The 24,615-nt window shown below is 47.7% G+C and overlaps 1 protein-coding gene across 1 annotated transcript; it reads right to left on the reverse strand.

Annotated features, from left to right (window-relative positions):
- Window positions 1-2: 2 nt before the first annotated feature.
- Window positions 3-19,621, reverse strand: PSME1 (proteasome activator subunit 1). Its single transcript, XM_082197897.1, has 11 exons — window positions 19,410-19,621; window positions 18,331-18,363; window positions 17,554-17,616; window positions 15,111-15,212; window positions 12,935-12,998; window positions 9,968-10,065; window positions 8,581-8,649; window positions 6,858-6,925; window positions 1,815-1,869; window positions 1,488-1,574; window positions 3-274 (listed from the first exon to the last, which is right to left on the reverse strand). The coding sequence occupies exons 1-11, from the start codon at window positions 19,446-19,448 to the stop codon at window positions 194-196; spliced, it is 759 nt and encodes a 252-aa protein (XP_082054023.1). The 5' UTR covers window positions 19,449-19,621; the 3' UTR covers window positions 3-193.
- Window positions 19,622-24,615: the final 4,994 nt, after the last annotated feature.

The following is a 24,615-nucleotide window of genomic DNA, read 5'->3' on the forward strand; positions in this document are numbered from 1 at the left end:
ACTTGTCAAATTTAAAAACCTCTTTATTTCGAAAGTGAATGAAGCTGGTGGGCAGGAAGTTCCAGTTAACTGGATATCATTTAGAGCATTTAAATAACAACAACAAACCCAGAACAGCTTGTGTGAAATCAAGGCTGTTCTTGGTGAAAGGAGTTGTTGTTTTCTTCTTCCAGCCTGATCCTGGCGAGTTGGCTTAGTAGATCATTCCTTTGTTGTCATCGCGAGGCTTCTTAATCTTCTCATAGTTCTTCAGGGTGATGTCATAGACCACAGCCTAGGAAGAAAAAGAAATATTTTGAAACCTAGTATTTAGGATGGGGGGCGAACAGCCTACTTCAGTCGCATGAGGCGCATAAAACTAAGGAGCAGCTACATGAAGCTGAGGAGGAGATAGACTTTTGAACACACCCACCCAAAAACTCCTTCCCCGCTAGCACATTCTCTGGATCCAGGAAAGCAGGTGCAACAGGAATTTGCTATACAGTGGACCCTCTGGATACGAATTAAATTTGTTTCAGGGGTCCATCCACAGACCGAAAAGTCCGTAGGCAGAGGCGCTGCTTCTGCGCACGGCACAATTGAGCGCTTCTGCATACGCACGTGGCAAAACCCAGAACTATTCATTTCTGGGTTTCCCATGTTCGTAACCCGAAAGTTATGCATCCAGAGCGGTACATAGCTAGAGGGTCCACTGTATTGCATTTCTGTGTTTGTAAATAAATCACTAGACTCAAATTACCATTAACTCAAAAGTTAGCCACTGCAAAACCTTAACACGGAGCAAACGGGAGCACAACTTCATCGGAACTCAGAGTTACAGGATGCGCCCGTCTTTTTAAAGAAATGTCATTTGTGGTACAGTCCATGGGACGCAGGTGGCGCTGTGGGTTAAACCACAGAACCTAGGACTTGCCGATCAGAAGGTCGGCGGTTCGAATCCCTGCGACGGGGTGAGCTCCCTTTGCTCGGTCCCTGCTCCTGCCCACCTAGCATTTCAAAAGCACATCAAAGTGCAAGTAGATAAATAGGTACCCCTCCGGCGGCAAGGTAAACGGCATTTCCATGCACTGCTCTGGTTTGCCAAAAGCGGCTTAGTCATGCTGGCCACATGACCCGGAAGCTGTACGCCGGCTCCCTCGGCCAATAAAGTGAGATGAGCGCCGCAACCCCAGAGTCTGCCACGACTGGACCTAATGGTCAGGGGCCCCTTTACCTTTTTACCATGGGAGACGAGCACAAGAACGGGGCTGGAACTATTTGTGCTGAAGCCTGCCCAGACTTTTCGATGGAGACAGGTTGCGTGGAGAGCAGGCTAGCTGGTGCCTACTCACCTAGCGTGAGTCAGCCTGTACAACGCAATGAATCGAGCGTTGAACATTCACGTTCCTGTGCATCCTCTGCTTATTGCTTGGCTATGGATGGCAAAAAGCCCCGCAGCAACACAGATGCTCCCCTTTGCCCCATAGCCCCGCAGCGCCACCACTCACGTAGATGTTTCTCAGCTCGTTGATCATGTATCGGATTTCGGCATATTCCGCCTCGTCGATTTCGTGCACGAGTTGGCGGTAGTCGCCCTGCGAGTGGCAGAGGAGGGAAAGTCAGCGCGAGAGATTCAGAGAACGTTCCCAAATACCAGTAGCGAGGGAGGGAAAGGGTCTCTCGTGCTCAGGTCCTGCCCAAGGGTCTCCCGCAGGCTACTGTGAGGACACGAGGCTGGACTAGATGGGGCACTGGGCGGATCCCAACGGCCTCTTCCTACGTTACATAACCCTTCAGCTGTTCCTGCCACATGACTAAAGCAGGAAGGAACTTACCACGTGTGGACTTTTGGCTGCCTTTGATACCGCGTCGCCCCGTTCAGAGTAATACCTGGGAAACAGAAAGAAGGCAGAGCAGGAATGAGTTGATACAGATCATGGGGTCAAACCACAGAGCCTAGGACTTGCGGATCAGAAGGTCGGCGGTTTGAATCCCCGCGACGGGGTGAGCTCCTGTTGCTCGGTCCCTGCTCCTGCCAACCTAGCAGTCAAAAGCACAACAGTGCAAGTAGATAAATAGGTACCGCTCCAGCGGGAAGGTAAACAGCGTTTCCGTGCGCTCCTCTGGTTCGCCAGTCATGCTGGCCACATGACCCAGAAGCTGTACGCCGGCTCCCTCGGCCAGTAAAGCGAGATGAGCGCCACAACCCCAGAGTCGTCCGCAACTGGACCTAATGGTCAGGGTTCCCTTTACCTATTGGGGGTCTGTAGCAGAGAAGAGACCCAAATACATACCCTTGACCTGTGTAATCCACCACACTTGTTGCTTGCAGTGCTGACCCAGGAGAGAACTGGATCTGGCCAGAGGCCCCAAACCTTATCCCCACCCTACCCCCGCTTGCTATGGACTATGGGTGCTGCAGTTTCCAGCAACTATTCTTCAGAAGTATCTCATTTCCCACACAAGGTGGGATGGTTTGGGGGTTTTTTTTGCTCCAAGGATGCAGAAAAAGTCGTCCCCTTTTGTTCGGCTGTTAAGGGTGGCTTTCGATTCACCGACGGAAGTAAATTTCAATTTACTGCCTTATGAGTGCGGTAGGAAATCTTCACCCCCCCTCCCCAGAACTGACCAACTGCAAGAGAGGCCAAATTTCACAGGTCACCTTCCCTGCCCTGAAGCCCGGATCACTTTTCAGGTCTCCTTTAAGTCCTCCCTGTCCTGATTCTCAGGCCTTTCTAGGTCATATGCTATCAATCTCCCAAAATCGCAAGCTCAGGGCAACCTCGCCTCCCCAAGGCAAAACCACTGCTTTTCAATTTGCTATGCTAAATCGGTGGATGGAACGAAGAGAATTTGCAGAAAAAGGGCACACAAGGGAAATGCACCGTTCCCTTTTTAAAGGTAACAAAGAATGGCGGAGCGACAGGAATCAGGAGGACTTTTTTGGGGTGTGTGTGAAAAAATTATACTTACTCGAAATTAACATGTACGTGACAAACCCCACCCCCCACCCCCCAGGACAAGAAACGCAAATGGACTGACCAAAACCCACCACCACCAACTTGGGTGAAATTTTCCGTCACAGCACCTTTTCCCAAAAACCGACGATCTGAAACACCTGTTTATACACCTGTTTCCCTGTGGTGTTGACAGCGCACAGCTCCAGGTGTGTGTGGGGGGGCACCCGTGAAAAGGCTTGGGGGAGGAGAGAAAGTTAGGGAGGGTGGTGGAAAGCCAAACAGGTGGGAACTTTCAATTAAACTTTTCAAATCGGCATGCTAGGGAGCACCGAAAGATTTCTGTTGCTTCTCGGGTCTCAAAGAAACGAAAAACCTCAATTTTGCATTGCAAGGATTGTCCGCAGCCTTGTGACCTAGATTTTGAATTAACGAGTTCTGGGTGTGTTCGCATCCACGCTCTCCGTGCTCACTCACACCCTTGCTGAGCAACCAACCAATTTAGGGCACCCATGCAAAGTCCACAGTGCGAGTTCTTGCGCCGCTCCCACATTTACAGGCTGAGTTCACCTTTGCTTTCTCTGCCCAACTGTCAGGAAGCTGCTCAGCCCCACAGCAATTAGCTGCATCCAAGACACCTTACATTTAAATCACATTCTCTCTCCACCCACCCCCCAACCACCAGCACCTGGGAACTATAGCGTACCCCTCGGAGCACTACAATTCCCAGCAGCCTTAACAAACTGCAAACTAGGAGCAGGGCAGATGGCCCCCAATTCAGTCCTCAACATCTCCAGTTGAAAGGAACATCAGGAGACGGGAAAGGTCTCTGAGTAAGACCCAGCGATCAGATGAAGGCGGCTTCATCTGAACATTTCGGACATTTTATACATAGCAAAACAAGGTCAGCGTTTTAGGCCCGGCAAGAGCAGCCAAGATGCTGCCTCGTTTTCCGGCACGGCTTTCCCGTCTTCCGGGAGGGCAGGCAGAAATCCAACAGGTGAAGCTTTCCTCATCACAACACACACACACACACACACACACACACACACACACACGAGAGAGAGAGAGTACCGTAAAATACTGTATTTTTTGCTCTATAAGACTCACTTTTCCCCTCCAAAAAAGTAAGGGGAAATGTGTGTGCGTCTTATGAAGCGAATGCAGGCTGCGCAGCTATCCCAGAAGCCAGAACAGCAAGAGGGATTGCTGCTTTCACTGCGCAGCGATCCCTCTTGCTGTTCTGGCCTCTGGGATTCAGAATATTTTTTTTCTTGTTTTCCTCCTCCAAAAACTAGGTGCGTCTTGTGGTCTGGTGCGTCTTATAGAGCGAAAAATACGGTAACTCGCAAAAGGATGGGTTTTCGCCCTTTGTGAAGCCCTGTGTGTGAGATGGAAAGAGTTGCCTCCTCGTCTCCTCCCCACAGGCACCTCCTTAAGGACCGGCTGTTGCTTGGAGGACCTGATTCACCTGGGAGGGACCTGTGCAATCTTTGGATCTCGGGTCAGGGAGCTTAAGCTGCGTGGAAGAGGAATTAAGTTTCTTCTGAAGCACCGCTCCATTCATCAGATGGGGGAGGGAAGGAGGAAACCAACTTGCCTCAACTCAGCAGTAAAATGAGTTCCCCCAGCGAGCCTCTTTAGCTGGCCCAGGCAGCTGACCTGTGTGGCCTGCTTTCAATTGATCATCTTATTATTTATTACAATACGCTCAGAGGTTTTACTACAACCGAGCAGTATATAAACGCTGTTCAATAACAAGCTAATGAGAACCTGGTGGATCCATCAATTTGCTCAATCCCCTTTTTAAGCCATCCATTTTGGCAGCCACCGTTTATTCTTGTGGGAGGGAGTTCCGCAGTTTAACTACATCCTGCGTGAATAAGTCCTTTCTTTAATCTGCCCCCAAACTTCCAACACTCAGCTTGATTGGCTGTCCAAGATTTCTAGCCATATTGGGGAGGGGGATTTCCCCCTATCTACTTTTTGCTTCCCATGCATAATCTTACAAGCCATCTCTTACATTTTCCTCAAACTTAAAAAGACCCCAAATACTGCAACTTTTCCTCCTAGGGGAATCAATCTGTCCCCTTGCTGATAATAAAGAAATAAATCAGTCCCTCTTAGGTCTAGGATGTGAGGGGAGTTTTAGCCTGAAACATATAGGAAGTACAACATTCTATGGTCTATGGTTTGTGTGTGTGGTTTTGGGAGCTGCAGGGTCAGGGGAAAATACAATGCCATCCAGGGCTGTAAAGACTGCGGAGAGAATAATTGGGTGCACTCTTCCCACCTTGGATCAAATCTATGCTGTCAGGTGCCATAAGAAAGCTGCAGAGATAGAGCAGGATAGTGCGCACCCCGGAAATGATCTCTTTCAGCTTCTGCCTTCTGGAAGAAGGGACAGGGTTATAAAGACTAGGACTAGCCGCCTGGGAAACAGTTTCTACCCAAATGTGATTTTGGTTTTAAACGCAGTGTAAGGTAGTCTCTATGGGAGTATGTTGTATTTAATTATAGGGTATCAGAGTTTTTAGGGGGCTAACTAGGCTGGGATAGCAGGCGGCTTGGTTTTTGAATGTCTGGTGTAGATTTTTTCAATTTCGTTGTTCTGTATGGGACAATGACAATAAAGATTATCGTATCGTCTACCCTTGTTTTAAAAGCATTTTTAAAAAGCGTTAAGAATGTTCTGCAGCTGTGAATTTTGCGACCGTGCGGATGAAGGTACGTTGTATTCTTCCCTTCCTTGTCCTAGGCTACTGGCCAAGGCTGATGGAACTTGTAGTCCTAAACTTCAGACAAGCACCAGCAGCCCGTGTGGTGTTATGGTTTGAGCAGGCTTCCTCAACCTCAGCCCTCCAGATGTTTTGAGACTACAATTCCCATCATCCCTGACCACTGGTCCTGCTAGCTAGGGATCATGAGAGTTGTAGGCCAAAAACATCTGGAGGGCCGAGGTTGAGGAAGCCTGGGTTAGTGTCTGACCAGGACCTGGGAGACCAGGGTTCGAATCCCCACTCAGCCATGAAGAAGAAGAAGAAGAGTTTGGATTTGGTGTCCCGCTTTATCACTACCCTAAGGAGTCTCAAAGCGGCTAACATTTTCCTTTCCCTTCCTCCCCCACAACAAACAGTCTGTGAGGTCAGTGGAGCTGAGAGACTTCAGAGAAGTGTGACTGGCCCAAGGTCACCCAGCAGCTGCAGGTGAAGGAGCGGGGAATCGAACCCGGTCCCCCAGATTACGAGTCCACCACTCTTAACCACTACACCACACTGGCTCTCACGGGGTGAACTGTTACGATATAGAAGCAATGCAGCCGCGAGCTACTGCTAGCATGAAAGCAAAACATAATGGGAATGTTGGGACTGTTCCGTGGGAAACAGAGGGACAGTCTATTCACAGTGCGAAGCACCGGAATTAGCTCAGAGTGTAATATGAGCTGTACAGGAAGTACAGGAGGAGTTTGTCTCTCTGCTGCTGGAGTTAGAAGAGAGCAGACGTGTTTTCCTGTAACGCTGCAAAGACAGAAATAAAGGCATGTAAATACGTTTCTGTCTATCTCTTTCCCCTGCCCGGGGGGGCAGGAAAGAGTGGTGTGTTCTTCTCACGCTGAGAAGGATCGCCTATCGCGACCTAGCCTGTATCCTGCCGGGGAATGCAGACAGGGAGGTCAACCGGAGATCAAGCCGGGTGCCTGGAGAGTGGCCAGTTTCTCCTGATAAAGGCTTGATTTCCAACATGAACTTGGGCCACTCACAGCCTCTCAGTCAACCTCGCTGGATTGTTGTGTGGATTGAGTGAGGAGCTCTTTGGAGAAAATTCACCAAATTCCCCTCTTCCTCAGTATTTTTCCCCTTTTAAACCAAATATAGGGAAAAGGGGAAGTTGGAAGTGCTCTGCCTCCGATTTCAGACTCACTTGGCAATCTGAGTCTGGAAAGTTTCCAGCTTTGTCCGAGCAGAGGTCAGCAGTTCGTACACTTTTTCCTGGAAGAGGAGAGAAAGACGAGGGTTATAAGGCAGGAAGTTCCCAGTGCGATGACAGGGTCCAAGGAAAAGGGAACGGGAAACATGGCGAGCAAGTCTTGGCTGAACAAGAATAATTTCTGGGCCCAAAACAGATTGAACGTCTGCGTGACATCTCTGCTAGCAAAGGGACTCTTCTTAATCCCGGGTGTAGCTGCAGTTAAGCAGAAAAAGAAGAAGAAGTTTGGATTTGATATCCCGCTTTATCGCTACCCAAAGGAGTCTCAAAGCGGCTAACATTCTCCTTTCCCTTCCTCCCCCACAACAAACACTCTGTGAGGTGAGTGGGGCTGAGAGACTTCAGAGAAGTGTGACTGGCCCAAGGTCACCCAGCAGCTGCAGGTGGAGGAGCGGGGAATCGAACCCGGTTCACCAGATTACGAGACTACCGCTCTTAACCACTACACCACACTGGCTAACGGACAAGGAGGGCAATGCACTCTGCACATGCTCGGTGGCACACACCACCGCTTTCAGATTCTCCCACTGATCTCTTTGGGTACGTGGTGCGCCAAATGCCAGCTCTCTGGATAGTGCAGAAGATGAGTTGGATCATTTTTTTCCTATGAAGGAAAATCATTTGGGGGCTGTACCCCCTAGCAGGTAGTCAGAGCCAGTGGTGGGTGGAAGCAGAGCCGAAGGACGGCAGGGTCTCTTTCGCGCTCTCTCTTTTCCTGGACTTACGAATCAGGTGTGTCAAAGAGAGTCCCATGGCTCAATGCAGTCCAGAGCCCCAAATCCCTCCACTTCTCTGGTTTAGAGGAAACTTTGATTGAGTTTCCACCGAAATGAGGCTGCATTTTAACATTGTATTTTAATCTTGTTTTTTAAGCTGTATTTCAATCAATTGTTTTTATACTTGGTGTTAGCCGCCCTGAGCCTGGTCTTGGCTGGGGAGGGCGGGGTATAAATAAAATTTATTATTATTATTATTAAATAATTTGGGGCGGTGCTGCTGAGGTCTGCCACCAAAAACCCCATTCCATAGCTATACAGTGGTACCTCGGGTTACATACGCTTCAGGTTACATATCCTTCAGCTTACAGACTCCGCTAACCCAGAAATAGTGCTTCAGGTTAAGAACTTTGCTTCAGGATGAGAACAGAAATCGTGCTCCGGCAGCGCGGCAGCAGCAGGAGGCCCCATTAGCTAGAGTGGTGCTTCAGGTTAAGAACAGTTTCAGGTTAAGAACCGACCTCCGGAACGACTTAACCCGAGGTACCACTGTACACCAGTGTGCCTATACTAAAACTAAGACCTGGTCGTATAACACTGAGGAGTTGCGAGATGTGCTAGAGGTAACATCCCATTGGGCTGAGAAAAGTCCGATAGGCCAGACAAACGTAAGAACATCCTGTTCTCACAGCAGCCAAACAGATTCCCGTTCTGTGAGACCCATAAGTGGGACCCAAAAACAAGAACGCTCTCCTCTTCTGCAGTTTCCAAAAACTGGTCTTCAGAAGAATCATCATAATTATATTATTGGTACCCTGGCAGTCTTCTCCTCCATGGACCTGTCTATTCCTGTTACAACACTGTCAACAAACACACACACACACACACACACACACAAAAGGTGTTGGGGAGAGCTGGGAGACCTGTGGGCCAAAACTCACCTGGACAGCAACCCCGAAATTATTGCCGTCCTCAATGCGCGGGACCAGGAGTTGTAGCCACAGCGAGATCTGGGCAGAGAGGGAGGGAAGAGAGAATGAGACTCTTACATATATACATTTTTATTAATTTTTTACCATATCAATTCCAACAGTCATCTTATACAATGTTTTGGACTTCCGTCAACACCTTGATGATTTTTCGTTCTTTATCACTTATTCTGCGTTTTTAATTTCTATATTGCATTTAATAACTGATCATTCTTTTCATAGTCTTTCTTGTAATATTTCAGATAATCCACCTTACAAAACTTCTGGCAGACCTGCTAGCGTAGCCTGTTCATCACAGCTACTTTTCAAATAGTTCATATATTTACTCCAGTCCTCGAAGAATCTCTGATCCCGCAGGTTTCGAATCCTTCCTTGTTAATTTATCTAATTCTGCATAGTCCAGAGACTCTCTATTATTATTATTATTATTATTATTATTATTATTATTATTATTATTATTTTAATAACTAAGGTTTAAGGTGCTGCTTTTGACCTTTAAAGCCCTTCACGACCTAGAACCCTCGTACCTACGGGACCGCCTCTCCCGGTCTGCCCCACGGAGAGCCTCAAGGTCCATAAACAGCAACACCCTAGAGGTCCGGGGCCCTAAGGAAGTCAGATTAGCCTCAACCAGAGACAGGGCCTTTTCAACACTGGCTCCGGCCTAGTGGAACGCTCTGTCTCATGAGACCAGTGCCTTGCAGGATCTGATTTCTTTCCGCAGGGCCTGTAAGACAGAGTTGTTCCGCCTGGCCTTTGGCTTGGAGCCAATTTGATTCCCTCCCCCTCTTTTTTCTTTTTCCTTTCTCCTCCTGTGATGAGGCTGCATTTTAATATTCCAATATTTTAATTGTTGTATTTTAATCTTGTTTTTAAGTTGTATTCATTCAACTTGTTTTTATTATTGCTTGTTAGCCGCCCTGAGCCCGGCCTTGGCTGGGGAGGGCGGGGTATAAAAAAAAATTATTAGTAGTAGTAGTAGTATTATGTACTGAAGTTCTCACCCTGGGCCAGCAGGGGGATACTGTAGATAGTTCAGGTCCACATATGCAAATAAGGGATCTAAAGTGAAGTTCAGTGATTGGATAGTTTTAGAAAGTTGTTACAGTTACGTTGTACTGGAGCTCTATATAAGCAGGCAGGCTGAACCTTCAGTTCAGTTCTGTTCTGGCCTGTGAATAAACAAGAGCTGTTTGAAGAATCGCTGTGTCGTCTGATATGTTCACCCACAACTTAACAATTATTATTATTAGGCTGGATGACCCTTGGGGTCCCTTCCAACACTAAGCAGGGCTCTAGGTCTGGTTGTGCAAAGGGGCGGGCATGAGACCCGTCTCACCAAGTTCAGCTTCTCCTTTGTGCCCTGGATTTCGGGCTTCACGCGGTTCAGCAGGGCGGTGATCTTCTCGTTGTGGCAAACTGGACCGCAGGGGGGCGCTGGGGGAGAAGAAGGAAGAGGAGGAGAAGGTCAGAGGCGTCACTCCCTCAAGGTGGCGCTTGGCACATATGCCAACGGCCGCCATCTTAGAAGAGAGGGAAGCATGCAAAGAAGGCCTCCTTTCTCAAGCAGCAGTCAAGTCAAGTCAAGTTTTATTACGGCCGAAGCCAGTGACACTAAACACCACAAGATCAGACAACAAGAAATCAACGACAACCTCAGAAAAGAAAATAGGGTACACAAGGGAACTTCACAGTGTGCCATTCGACAGAAGAGATTTACGCTTCCTAATTACTGAAGTGCAAAATTTAGCCACCTCATATGATATTGAGCTTGAGGAATCTTCCAGGAGGTATTTTCGAAGAATTTCAGGGGAAGGATTCCAAATAATATTGAAGGGGTATAAATTTTGATAGAAGCGGTAAAATAAGTTGAACTCGTTCTTCACTATAAAATTCGCAAAATAGAAGAATGTGTGTGACAGATTCTACCTTATTAGACATACAAGGGCAGAGACGCACATGCATTGGGACCCGCGTGAATTTGCCGTACAGCATTGCTGAGGGCATTGTCTCAAGAAGAAGAAGAGTTTGGATTTGATATCCCGCCTTTCACTCCCTTTAAGGAGTCTCAAAGCGGCTAACATTCTCCTTTCCCTTCCTCCCCCACAACAAACACTCTGAGACGTGAGTGGGGCTGAGAGACTTCAAAGAAGTGTGACTAGCCCAAGGTCACCCAGCAGCTGCAGGTGGAGGAGCGGGGAATCGAACCCGGTTCCCCAGATTACGAGTCCACCACTCTTAACCACTACACCACACTGGCTCTCAAAGCGGGCTCTAGAGAAAGCCCATCTATAGGCTTCGTTAGTGATGTTAGTTAAGTAAGGGGCAGCTGCAAAATTAGGCCAAGCTTTTAAACATCTATACGTCTCCGGGAGTAGGGCGCCTTCTTGTTGTAATTCGATATCATAAAGTCTCTGAGTGATAGTTGCTTTTGCCTTGTTCAGAGTTCCAATAAAAAGATTTTCAGGGTTTAGGCCAATTTGTTTGATCTTATTAGTTATTTGCATAAGCCAAGGAGGATAGGGAACTGCGGCCAGGAAGCAAGGTAATAGTCCCTTAGGATTGTACAGTGGTGCCTCGCAAGACGAAATTAATTTGTTCCGCAAGTTTTTTCTTCTTGCGAGTTTTTCGTCTTGCGAAGCACGGTTTCCCATAGGAATGCATTGAAAATCAATCAATGCGTTCCTAGGGAAACCGCCTTCAGACCAGGTCCGGGGACAGTCTGTCCCCCGACCTCTTCTGAAGGCGGGGGGGGGGGGGACGGGACAAGGGCTTTTCTTCCCACTGCCAGCCTTCAGAAGGCTGTTCTGAAGGCTGGCGGTGGGAAGAAAAGCCCTTCTTCCCACCTCCCGCCCCACAAGCTCCGGGGACAGGAGGGCTTTGCTGCCGACCGCCAGCATTTTAAAAGCCCCTGCTGTCCCGGGGCGATTTTAAAATGCTGGCGGGCGGGAGCGAAGCCTTCACTGTCCCAGGGAGATTTTAAAATGCTGGGGGTCGGCAGCGAACGCTTCGCTCCCGCCCACCAGCATTTTAAGATCACCCAGGGCAGCGGAGAAGTCTCCGCTGTCCCGGGAAGGCAGGCGAGGGGGGAGCAAAGACTTTTGCCCCCCGCCGGCCTTCAGAAGAGGTCCAGGACCTCTTCTGAAAGCCGGCTGTGGGAGAAAGTCTTTGCTCCCGACCGCCAGCAATTTAAAACAGGTCCCCGGAGATTTCCCTATGGGCTTTCTTCTTGCGAAGCAAGCCCATAGGGAAATTCGTCTTGCGAAGCGCCTCCAAAACAGAAAACCCTTTCGTCTTGCGGGTTTTCCGTCTTGCGAGGCATTCGTCTTGCGGGGTACCACTGTAATGGATTTCTCAAGCAGTAGTAGAAGAGGCATTTCCTTGTGTAAAAAGAAATGGGGTGTGCATAGCTCTTCTAAGATGGCTGCCAGCCATGAGTAATTGCATTTATTTATTTTTTAAATAACCTCGGTTAAATGGGACTGGGGGCAGGCCTCCTCAGCTGGTAACTGTGGCTTGTGGCCAACCAAGTTCTCCACTGAAGTGAATGAAGCTATGTCAGCCAAGCCCATTCATTTCAATGGGTTGACTTGGATACGATCCAGACATCTTTCCTTAGGCTCATCTATCTTTTTTTATTATTATTATTCTTTATTGATTAAAAATTTACATATCTATACAAACATTATGTGCTATCACTTTACATGAAATAGTAAATATTAGTAAATAGAAATATTTAGTAAATAGAATAGATAGTAAATAGGTAGTAAATAAAATAGATAGTAAATAGAAATTTTATAAAGTAATAAAAAAATGAAAAGAAAAAAAAATAAAGCTACAAAAAAAGCTATAAAAAAGAAGAAAAGACAAGATAACATTATTTACACAACAAAAGTGTTCATTCTTCCCATCCTTCTCATTATACTGTAATATAAACATTCTTTTTTATCCTTAGCCTCATCTTTCAACGGAGGCCTATTGTCCAAGGCCACCGCCTCTGTTTGATAAAATAGCAAATTTAATGAAGAAAATAAATTCAAAAACATTTCCCTCCGAGAGCTGCTATTTCCCAGAGTTCCCTGGGAAGGTGGGTGGACCGTGAAACTACAGTTCCCAGAATCCTTTGCTGCTGTTCAAAGTGGGGCGACACTGCTTTAAACGCGCAGTGCGGACGGGGCCTGGCTAGTAAAACAGCGCAGAATGCAGCCCGCTGGGACAATTCAAGGTGGGACACCTCTCGCTCCCCATTTCCACGGAAAGGCTTCAAAATGTCTCCCTGCCAGACGTCACAGGGAACCCTGCGTACCTTTATCCTCGTCCTCTGATTTTTTCGATTCCTTCTCTTCCTTTTTGGAATCCTTCTCTTCTTTCTGCGCGGGAATAAAGGAACGTGATCACAAAATGCACAAGGGGAAGGCAGAAAGGGAGCCAGTACGCAAAGCGTTGGAAGGGATCCTGAGGGTCATCCAGTCCAACCCCCTGCGACGGAGAAATCATTTGTCTGACACGGGATTCGAACCCGTGACCCCAAAGTTAAGAGACTTGTGCTGCACCGACTGAGCTACCCCAGCACAGAGGGGTGACTTTTTACGGCCTGAAGGCCACATTCCCTTGTAGAAAATGCCAGAGGTTGCAGGTTGACATGTTAAGAGCTGTACCAAACTGTCATGGCTCCCCTCCCAAAGAATTCTGGGATTTGTAGTCCACTAAGGGCGCTGAGCGCTGTTAGAAGACACGCACCCCATTTCCCTCACAGAACTACAATTCCCAGAGTTCCTTGTGAAGAGCGACGGACTGGGAATTGCAGCTGTGCGTGGGAAACAGGAGTCGCTCAGCACCCTTAACAAACCCCAAACTACAACTCCCAGAATGCTTTGGGGGAAGCCATGGCTGTGATACCACAGTGCATGGTGCGAATGTGGCCACAGAAACTGAACTTCCTCCTTTTTAGCAACAGAACGGAGACAAAAGGTCCTTCTCCAGCCCATCACAGGTTGCAGAATCCGAACCCGTCACCCACAAGTCCACAACTGTTTCCCTGTTGCCTGAGAGTTTACTGATTTCCTTGGGTGGAAGAAAGAAAAGGGAAAAGGAAATATATCCCTCTCTTTCTCAAGCACACCCCCCAACTGTAATGTTTGATGTATTGCAGTATTTTAATATTTTGTTGGAAGCTGCCCAGAGTGGCTGGGGAAGCCCAGCCGGATGGGCGGAGTATAAATAATAAATTATTATTATTATAAATTATTATAACTTCCCTTCGGATCACCTGAACAGAGAACGACAGTGTTGGCAGAAGCAAAAAAATCTTAATTTAAGCCCAGCAACAAAGGGCATCTCACTAACACACACTAGAAGACACCCAAAGAAACTTAATTACAGGGATGGTTGATCTACCTAGAGATTATGCTCTTCGTGACAAAAGGAATGGGGAAGGCAGAGATATAAATACCCCCACAGCCCCTGGGGCAGGGAGGACTAAATTCAAAGCACTGCTTAGCAAGGAAGGAAGGAATTGCAGCTGTTAAGATCGGATCCTTCCAGTCCTCCGGGCAAGAGAGGAAGGTACGAATTAAAGGAGAGGCGTAATATTGAGGTCACCCACCCACAACCGCCCTCTCAACCGGGATAGTCCAGTTGCGCAAAAAAATAAAATATAATCTGGATGTGGGAAACTAGGGCGAAAGGTGGCGCCACCTCTGGAGATGAAGGATCGAGGTTGATTCACCTCGCAGTGTCGTTGTGAGAGCAGGAAAAACGGAGGCAGGGAGGCGAAGGTTTGAGACACGTAGGTTTTGAATGCAGTAAAAATACTGCACACGGAAAGAGCTTCCGTGTAGGACCAGAAACGGGGGGGGGGGGGGAATCTGCGATTTGCCGGGATCTGATCTGTTGCTGCCCCACAATCTCGAGGTCCAGACCCCCAACCCAAATCATAGCTGTCAACTTACAGTTTTGAAAATCAGGGACCAGCAGCCTCGAAAATAAGGGATCAGCAGCCAAAATAAGGGATTTTCCGAGCACAGGTATGTTCAGCTTCTGAGCCCCTCCGAGCCAAAGGCAGAAAGCCCAGCCAGCAGCCAAACGAAGCCTCAAGCGGTGGTTCCCACAGCGCAGCAACCCAGCAAAGGGGATGCAGCAAGGAAAACCACCGTTCCCTCTCCGCTGGGAAGCGCTGAGCAAAGGCGAGTCCCCAGGCAACGCGGCCGATTTGATTGGCACAAGGCATGCAAGCTCCACCCCCCCCAGTCGTTCTTAGACTCCTTATTGGGTGAGCAACGCAGCCAAGCAACACAGTTGGAGCCTCCCTCCTCCCTGGCCGGCAGGGAGGGAGGGAGAGGAGCTGCTTCCTTTGAAACCCGGGAAATTTAAGGGACATCATCAATAAGGGACGGCAGCGGGACACAGCGCTGGGATAAGGGACTTTCCCGCCAAATAAGGGACAGTTGACAGATATGACCCAAATCCCCTGCCCCACTCACCTCCCGCTGCTTGCGACGCTCCTCGTCCTTCTTGGGGTCAGGAATAGGGATGTCCAACTCGACGCGGAGCGAAATCAGGTCCGAGACATTCAGTTCGGGGGACTGGGGGGGGGGGAGAAAGAGAGAGAGAGAGATGAAGGAACAGGCTTTGCAATTCCCCACTTCTCGTTGCTGCCCCCAACATCTGAGTCTTGGAGTGGGGTGTTACTTAGATGATATTATTATTATTATTATTATTATTATTATTATTATTATTTCAGTTGATGAATAAAAAGATCTTGCTTTTTACGTTTCACATTTTATCTTGTCTGGCCAGTTTGAGACTTTTTTCTTCTGTACGTGACCGATAAGTGCAAATCATTAATAACAATAATAATTCAATTTATTAGTCGCTTGGCATATGGGCATAATATAAGAGCCTGCAAGGTAAGGCCAACGGCTCATCTAAGTCCAGCACCCTGTTCTCACAGTGGCAAGCAGAGGCCTGTGGGAAACCTGCAAGCAGGATTTGAACTCAAGAGCCCCCTCTCTTCCTCTGGTTTCCGGCAACTGGTATTCAGCAGGATTGCTGACTCTGTCTGGGGAGGCAGAGAATAGCCATCATAGCCAGAAGCCGCTGACAGCCCTCTGCTCCTCCATGAATTTTCCCAATCCTCTTTTAAAGCCATCTAAGTTGGTGGCCAACTCTGCATCTTGTGGCAGGGAGTTCCACAGATTATGACCTGCGTGAAGACGGGCTTTCTTTTATCTGACCTTAATTCCCTGTTTAGGGTAGCTTTTAATGTTTGATGTATTACTGTATTTTAATACTTTGTTGGAAGCCACCCAGAGTGGCTGGGGAAGCCCAGCCAGATGGGCGGGGTATAAATAATAATTTTTATTATTATTATTATTATTATTATTATTATTATTATTATTATTATTATTTCCCAACTTTCAGTTTCACTGGATATCTGTGAGTTCTGGTGTTCTTAGAGAAGGGGGGGGGAACCTTTTCGCCACCCATTTTCTTAATTCCATGTAAGATTTTACAATTTTCTAGCATGTCGCCTCTTCCTTTGATTTCCTTTAACCTAAAAAGTCCCCAAATACTGTGACCTTTCCTCACAGGGAAGCCCCTTTCTGAACCTTGCTACACAGAGAGGTCTCCAAGTGACTTTTTAAGAAAACAAAGCCTCACAAATAAAAGAAAGGGGGGACATTCTATAACGTATTTTCCCGTGTATAAGACTAGGTTTCCCCCCTAAAAAATAATGTCCGAAATTTGGGGGCGCCTTATACACGGATAGATCTCTCCCTCCCCCATTTTCTTAAATTGGAGTCCCCCAAAATATGGGGTGTCTTATACATGGGGGGCATCTTATAGACAGAAAAATACGGTGATTTAATAGAATTCATAAGGAATCCTCAGACAGAACCCCAAGGGGAAAACAGCTGTGAAATCAACCAGTCAACAGCAAGCCATCATCACCAAATATCTGGAAAAACAGGTCAGGTGTCAGAAGCAAGATAAGGAAAGAGCAAGGGCAATGTTCTACATATTATTATTTAATATTATTTACAGTGGTACCCCGCAAGACGAATGCCTCGCAAGACGGAAAACCCGCAAGACGAAAGGGTTTTCTGTTTTGGAGGCGCTTCGCAAGACGAATTTCCCTATGGGCTTGCTTCGCAAGACGAAAGCCCATAGGGAAATCTCCGGGGACCTGTTTTAAATTGCTGGCGGTCTGGACCTCTTCTGAAGGCCGGCGGGGGGCAAAAGTCTTTGCTCCCCCCCCCGCCTGCCTTCCCGGGACAGAGGAGACTTCTCCGCTGCCCCGGGCGATCTTAAAATGCTGGCGGGCGGGAGTGAAGCGTTCGCTGCCGACCCCCAGCATTTTAAAATCTCCCCGGGACAGCAGGAGCACCCTGTTGCAACAGATCAATAAAGATCAAGCTTACTAGCTGCTTTGCTTCTCAATATTCTCTGGTTGGCCTCTGTTATTCTCTCCTACCAATAGGGAACCTATGTAAGGACTCTATATGGGCTCTTGGATACTCCATGAGGGAACAAGGGCAATTTTTGTTTGCAACAAAAGCATGTCTAGAATTGCAACCTGGAGTCCATTTAAGCCCCGCCTTTCTGTAGCAAGCATTCCACCGTTCCAAATATTAGTTTTGATCCCTTCATAAAATTTCTAGAACACCATTCTGATTTTTTTCTTGTCTTCCCTCACATTGTTCCAATCAAAGCCCTTTAGATTTCAGAACTGTAGTGTCCCAAATCCCATTTGGATCTCCCAAATCTTGGGGGGAAATCTCAGCTGAACATTTTGCGGCAATTCCCTTCGCCTCCAGCAATTTCCTATTTTTCTTTTAAATGCTGGCTGCAGAAAACCATTTGCAAACACACACACACACCCCCCCGCTGCCTGCATTCCAAAACCCCCAAGGAAGTTTTTACCTTGAGAAAATTACTGAGCTCCACAATCTTTTCTGGGAAGCGTCTGGCAACAAGTTCCTCAGCCTTGGGGAAGATAGAAGTTGTGGGGGAGTGAGAAAAAGGCCTTAGACAAGAGAAATATCGGAGGACAAGGGGAATGAAAACTCTGGTAGATTAAAAGAAAAGGGGGGAGGGAAACAGATGCACATTCTCACAACTGTCCAAAATAAAATAAAATGCAAAGAAAGCAGCTCCACTCTGTGGAGACCTAAAATCTTAGCAGCAAAGCTTATATCCGGTATTATGGTGGCTGATCTCTGCTTACTCGAAAGGAACTAGAATCTTGTGCAGTTTTGTGGCAAAATCAAAAACAGTATCATTCGGAAACCGAAACATACCAAAGATGGTTTTAGCTCCTTCTTCTGCTGTAATTCTATGTTAAACCACTGAAAATCAATTTAAAATGTTTTTTTTAAAAAAATGGAATGTAAAATGAAAGATATGGCAGCGGGGCTCAGAACTTGCCTAGAGGTTACACACTTTGAAACGGGATTGTGGCCTCCAAAATCCCAAGCGTGTGGGAATTGCACTCTGCACGTGCTCAGTGGCTAAGTGAGGGGTTCAACCATGTCAGCAGAGAGGTAGGCACTGGGGCAGAGATCCAGTTTGGTTTAGCCTTGCCTATTCCCCTTCCTAAAGGAATAAGCTTTGGGGGTGCCTCTGTAGTAAAAGCCACAGGGTTTTGGGGGTGCTGGGGGGGAATAGTAAAGAAAAAAAAGACACTTGTGAGCCTCTTACCTGGGTACACAGCTCCTTCTTGAAGGAGTTCACCTGCACAGCGGAAAAAGAGAAAAAAATGAAACTATGGATCAAAAAAATGTGCGGTCAGGACAATGGCCAGACGCGTCTGGGCCCCACGCCAGGCCCTCTGGGGCAGCGTCACCCGATCTCCCTGCGCACCTGTTGGCCTCACCGCTCGGTCTGCCGCCTGACGAGGCAGAAAACAGGGTGCCGGGAAGATTTAAGGACTATTTGAATAAATATTGTAATATAAAAAATTAGAAATTACTTGAAAGAAACAAATCGGCCTAGGATTAAACGACGTTATAATTAAATAAATGGGGTTTAGAACGTTCAGAAAAGTGAATAAGATGGTCTATAATTGGAAATTGCTTTAGTTAAAAAATGATATTGGAAAGCTGCTACTTTTAATTACAAGGAAACGCGGAAGGGAGGGATTTGAGGAAGTCAACCGAGATGTTTACAAGGTTGGATTTGTGAAGAATTAAGTTTGTTGTTATTGTTTATCTGTTTATTGTTCCCTTTTTTGTTTTTGTGTATCATTTTGCTTTGTGTTCTCATTGTGGAAAACCTAATAACAAATTTATTTAAAAAGAAAATAAAAAAAACAGGGTGCAGGTTTCCGTGCAGGTGCCAAGCACCCCCATCCAGACCAACCCACCTTTCCCCCTTCCTCCAAAGCAGCCGTCCTTCCCAATTCGGATTTTAAGTACCCCAAAATCTCTCCCCCCCCTGCGCTCCCCATTCCAGGCAACCCCCCTAGAGACCCCCCCCCCAGTCTCCATTAGACAGGGCAAAGGTGCCATTGCCTAAGATGGACAGGTAAGAAGCCCCAACTGAGAACTTTCTTCCTTCCCAGGCTTCCCCCGCAAAAAAGCGAAAGTGAGAGGGGGAAACCTGTTGGATTTCCGCCTGCCGCGTTCTGAAAAGCGACAGGAGGCTTCCTGCGGGCAGATTCTGCCTCTGCTCTTGTAGTCCCCCCTTTAAAAAAACAACACACACCCCTAAAATTGAGACCCCCCCACAAACACACCAGCCTCTCCATGAACCCCCCCCCCCCAATTATTCCACTCTACCTTCGCCTCGCACTCCGGGGAAACCTCCAAAGTCGCCATGGCGTCGGGTTCAGGCTGCGCAAAACCGGAGTGGCGAGTGGCGGCTTTTGGGGTTGCAACAGCGAAGGGCCGAACCCCGAAAAAAACCCCGGGAGGCGAAGTTGCAAAAGTGGCGCGGGAGCGGCCGGGGCAAGTCACGCATCAAAGCGAAAATGAAAGGGAAGGGGAGGAGAGGAGAAATGGGGAGATGCGCAACCCGCGCGGAGGAGGAGGAGGAGGAGGCAGGGACTTCCCACGGCTGGAAGGGGAGGCGCGGGGGGGGACCGCCAGGCAGCCATTCAACAGGGGCAGCTTCTCCTCCTGCCTGTTGCATCTCCGTCCGGGGTTCAAAGAAACTCAGCCGGCAGCAAGGCTCGTTTTGGGGAAAGCCACCCTGATGGGCGGGGTATTGATGTAAACAAAAATTGCCCTTTTCCCTTATGGGGTATCCAAGAGCCCATATAGAGTCCTTACATAGGTTCCCTATTGGTAGGAGAAAATAACAGAGGCCAACCAGAGTATATTGAGAAACAAAGCAGCTAGTAAGTTTGGTCTTTATTGATCTGTTGCAACAGGGTGCTCCCCTCACCTGCAGGAAAGGAGGAGGACCCAGAAAAATGGTGTGCAAGGCCTTTTGAAATTGCCACCCTGTAGATCAAGACCACCCCCAGAAACATCATACATACATCACAGAAAGGGTGTAACCTAAGACCACCCTAAGATACATCACACTTACATCACAGAAAAGGCGGTCTAAACAGAAATTTAAATGTTGTTTATCTCTTGTCCTTGTTTATCTCCTGTCTGGCAGCTTACTTGATTGGATTTCCTGGGTAGCCTGGCCAGTCTTTTGTAATGATAAATACTTAGTTCCTGGGCCAGGTCACAGGCTCACCCTACTCAAACACAGACAGGATTTGTAAATAGTTACAGATCGGTAGCCGTGTTGGTCTGCCATAGTCAAAATAAAAAAATTCCTTCCAGTAGCACCTTAAAGACCAACTAAGTTAGTTCTTGGTATGAGCTTTCGTGTGCATGCACACTTCTTCAGATACACTGAAACAGAAGTTGCCAGATCCTTCTATATAGTGAGAAGGTGGGGAGGGGTATTACTCAGAAGGGTGGTGGGAATGGGAGATTGGCAGATAGCTGAGATGAGCCTGTTGACGACAGGATTTGTGAAGGAAAAGATAATGGGGAGGCTTTTCCACTTTGACCTTGCAGAGAAAAGATTTGATCAGTTTAGGAATCAAAATGGTTCCAGGTCGGTCTTCCTGTGCTGATCTATGTATGTGCTTGGTTGGTACACTTATGAACATTACCATATATCTAAGACCATAAAATTCCTATTACAGTATAAATAGTAAAATAATAATAATAATAATATTGGAGCATCAGCTGGGCAACGCAGGTGGACCCCTGAAGTTCAGTCGTCAGCTCAAACCCTGAGATGCTACCAGCCAGTGCAAGCAATGCTTGCAGTGATCCCAGACGGAAGAACAGCAAAAGAGGCTTGAGTTCAGGGGTCAGCCTCTTTTCTTTTGGCCTTAGGCCCGCCCCCGGCCGGCCGTCCATTGTCCTCCCTGGCCGAGGGCGGGTCAAAGGGCAGCTCAAGCAGGTGGGTGGCACCCGCCCGGGTGAGCCTTGCTTGGTGCCGCAAACCCCGCCCACCTGTGGGGAAGGGAGGGCGGATATTCATAGAATCATAGAGTTGGAAGAGACCACAAGGGCCATCGAGTCGAACCCCCTGCCAAGCAGGAAACACCATCAGAGCACTCCTGGCATATGGTTGTCAAGCCTCTGCTTAAAGACCTCCAAAAGAGGAGACTCCACCACACTCCTTGGCAGCAAATTCCACTGTCAAACAGCTCTTACTGTCAGGAAGTTCTTCCTAATGTTTAGGTGGCATCTTCTTTCTTGTAGTTTGGATCCATTGCTCCGTGTCCGCTTCTCTGGAGCAGCAGAAAACAACCTTTCTCCCTCCTCTATGTGACATCCTTTTATATATTTGAACACGGCTATCATATCACCCCATAACCTCCTCTTCTCCAGGCTAAACATGCCCAGCTCCCTTAGCCGTTCCTCATAAGGCATCGTTTCCAGGCCTTTGACCATTTTGGTTGCCCTCCTCTGGACACGTTCCAGTTTGTTAGTGTCCTTCTTGAATTGTGGTGCCCAGAACTGGACACAGTACTCCAGATGTGGTCTGACCAGAGCAGAATACAGTGGCACTATTACTTCCCTTGATCTAGATGCTATACTCCTATTGATGCAGCCCAGAATTGCATTGGCTTTTTTAGCTGCCGCGTCACACTGTTGACTCATGTCAAGTTTGTGGTCAACCAAGACTCCTAGATCCTTTTCACATGTATATTGCTGGGCTAATATACATATATATTTAATGCAATGTCTTAAAAGGGGGTGAGGGTGGGGCGCAGAACTTGCTGAGAGGTTGCACTGTGAAACGGGAAGGTGCCCCCCCAAAAAATCATGTGGAAGAATGCCAGGAGGGAATATATTTTACTTTTTAAAAATGACTTTTTCATATACCTACACACCCCATGCACCCCCAAGGAGTTCAGGGCAGCAAACATGGTTCTTCTGTCTCCTGCTTTCATTTGATCCTCACCGCAGCCCTGTGAGGTAGGTTAGCCCGAGAGGAGGACTGGAAGGTGGGGGATTTGAGTCCGTTTCTCTGGCCCTTTGGCACAGCCCGATCCGACCACTAGCCCACACTGCCTCCCGAGGATAGGGCTCCCCCTTGCTTCTATGCGGCATGCACCAATTTCTGCAGCTGTCTAATGCGCCTCAAACTTTGTGCAGAGTTTTCCAGCTGATGTTGCTTTTCAAAATGAGAGGTTGTGGAGTGTTTGTCCCGCCTCCATGAAGTTTAGGGGGGTTTTCTGCACCCCATTATCCTCACAGCCACTCTCTGGAGTATGCTAGGCCAGAAGCTGATGATGATGACAAACTGGAACGTGTCCAGAGGAGGGCAACCAAAATGGTCAAAGGCCTGGAAACGATGCCTTATGAGGAACGGCTAAGGGAGCTGGGCATGTTTAGCCTGGAGAAGAGGAGGTTAAGGGGTGATATGATAGCCATGTTCAAATATATAAAAGGATGTCACATAGAGGAGGGAGAAAGGTTGTTTTCTGCTGCTCCAGAGAAGCGGACACGGAGCAATGGATCCAAACTACAAGAAAGAAGATTCCACCTAAACATTAGGAAGAACTTCCTGAAAGTAAGAGCTGTTCGACAGTGGAATTTGCTGCCAAGGAGTGTAGTGGAGTCTCCTTTGGAGGTCTTTAAGCAGAGGCTTGACAACCATATGTCAGGAGTGCTCTGATGGTGTTTCCTGCTTGGCAGGGGGTTGGACTCGATGGCCCTTGTGGTCTCTTCCAACTCTAGGATTCTATGATGCCCTGCCCATCTGACAGGGAGTATAATTTCTGACTCAAGATAATCCAATCGGCCAAGGAAGGGAAAACAAACAACCCATTTAAAGAATAGAATTATTATTATTATTATTATTTTGGTGGTGGTATAGGACCTGTCTTTCCCACTCTGCTTGTGAATGAGCATCAGCTGCCTTAAAAATTGCCACGCTGGGACCTTCCACTTTCAGCCAGTGTCTTTTCCCAGCAGTAGAGAGAGAGAGAGAGAAGGCTTGATTTCTGATAAACAACACAGCTGCCTTGAACTAGCAGGGACTGTGCTTTTTAGACGGATGTGGGACATTAGCCACCAACATTAAAACAATGTATATCGCGGGCTGGGTTTTCTAAAAAAACCTTAAAGCCCAATTATGCTAACACTTAACATCCTGGTACACAGAGTCCCACAGGCTGCCTGTGCATTGTGTGAAATTGGTACAACTTAGCCAAGTCAGCTTTTAAGGCACGTCTACATGCAGACTCTTAGCAGGTTGACGTGGTTTTCAGAGCGCATCGCTCCGGATCTGGCATTTCCACCATTTATTAAAATGGTGAAAACTGGATCACTGGGAAGCAAATGGAACTCTGTATATGCTCAGAAACTACTCAATCATATACACTGTGCAGTGGAAACACTGGAAATGGAGGGCTGACAGGGATCTAGTCCTCAGTGAGGTGGTAGAAGAGCATAGGATTAAGAACTCCGATTAAAGACATATGCTCACGCGCACAAAAATTATTCCTGAGCCTAGATTTTCTCCTCACACACCAGTTTCCTTTCCTGCTCTACACTATACAGTGGTACCTCAGGTTAAGTACTTAATTCATTCCGGAGGTCTGTTCTGAACCTGAAACTGTTCTTAACCTGAAGCACCACTTTAGCTAATGGGGCCTCCTACTGCCACCGCACCACCACCGCGCCATTTCTGTTCTCATCCTGAAGCAAAGTTCTTAACCCGAGGTACTATTTCTGGGTTAGCCTGGGTAACCTGAAGCGTCTGTAACCTGAAGCATCTGTAACCCGAGGTACCACTGTATTAAAAACAAATCTAAATAAACATGTAGCATACAAAAAAAGGAAAACTATTTTAGATGTAACGGGGGGAACTATTTAAAGCTGGGATAGGTCAGCAGAACGTGAGACTCCTACATCTCAGGGCTGTGGATTCGAGTCCCAAAAAATCCTGCCTTGGAGGGGGTTGGACTAGATGACCTGGGGTACCATCCGATTCTACAACACTTTTAAACACTCAAATCATGGGAAGTGGTACAATTTGGGTCCGCCACCTGCACACAGGATTAAGTCTTGAAACTTGAGTACCCGCTACATTGGTTGGGGTGCGCTGTGGGTTAAACCACAGAGGACACGGGTGGCGCTGTGGGTTAAACCACAGAGCCTAGGGCTTGCCGATCAGAAGGTTGGCGGTTCGAATCCCTGCGACGGGGTGAGCTTCCGTTGTTCGGTCCCTGCTCCTGCCCACCTAGCAGTTCGAAAGCACGTCAAAGTGCAAGTAGTGCTCCAGTGGAAAGGTAAACGGCGTTTCCGTGCGCTGCTCCGGTTTGCCAGAAGCAGCTTAGTCATGCTGGCCACATGACCTGGAAGCTGTATTGGCTCCCTCGGCAAATAAAGCAAGATGAGCGCCGCAACCCCAGAGTCGGCCACGACTGGACCTAATGGTCAGGGGTCCCTTTACCTTACATTTGTAGTCTGAATTTCAAGCCCCCCCCAAAAAAACCACACACAGGACAACAAC

The sequence above is a fragment of the Podarcis vaucheri genome (assembly GCF_965113315.1).
Source record: "Podarcis vaucheri genome assembly, chromosome: 13".
NCBI classification, from domain to species: domain Eukaryota; kingdom Metazoa; phylum Chordata; class Lepidosauria; order Squamata; family Lacertidae; genus Podarcis; species Podarcis vaucheri.

Bases quoted from the DNA above. Each gene is read 5' to 3' on its own strand.
- PSME1 (XM_082197897.1), bottom strand. From the start codon at position 19,448: ATGGCGACTTTGGAGGTTTCCCCGGAGTGCGAGGCGAAG. The intron at 6,926-8,580 runs GTGAGTTTTGGC...CTCCTCTTCCAG, and splicing joins ATTTCGGGGTTGCTGTCCAG to GAAAAAGTGTACGAACTGCT. The intron at 1,575-1,814 runs GTAAGTTCCTTC...TGCCACTCGCAG, and splicing joins CAGCCAAAAGTCCACACGTG to GGCGACTACCGCCAACTCGT.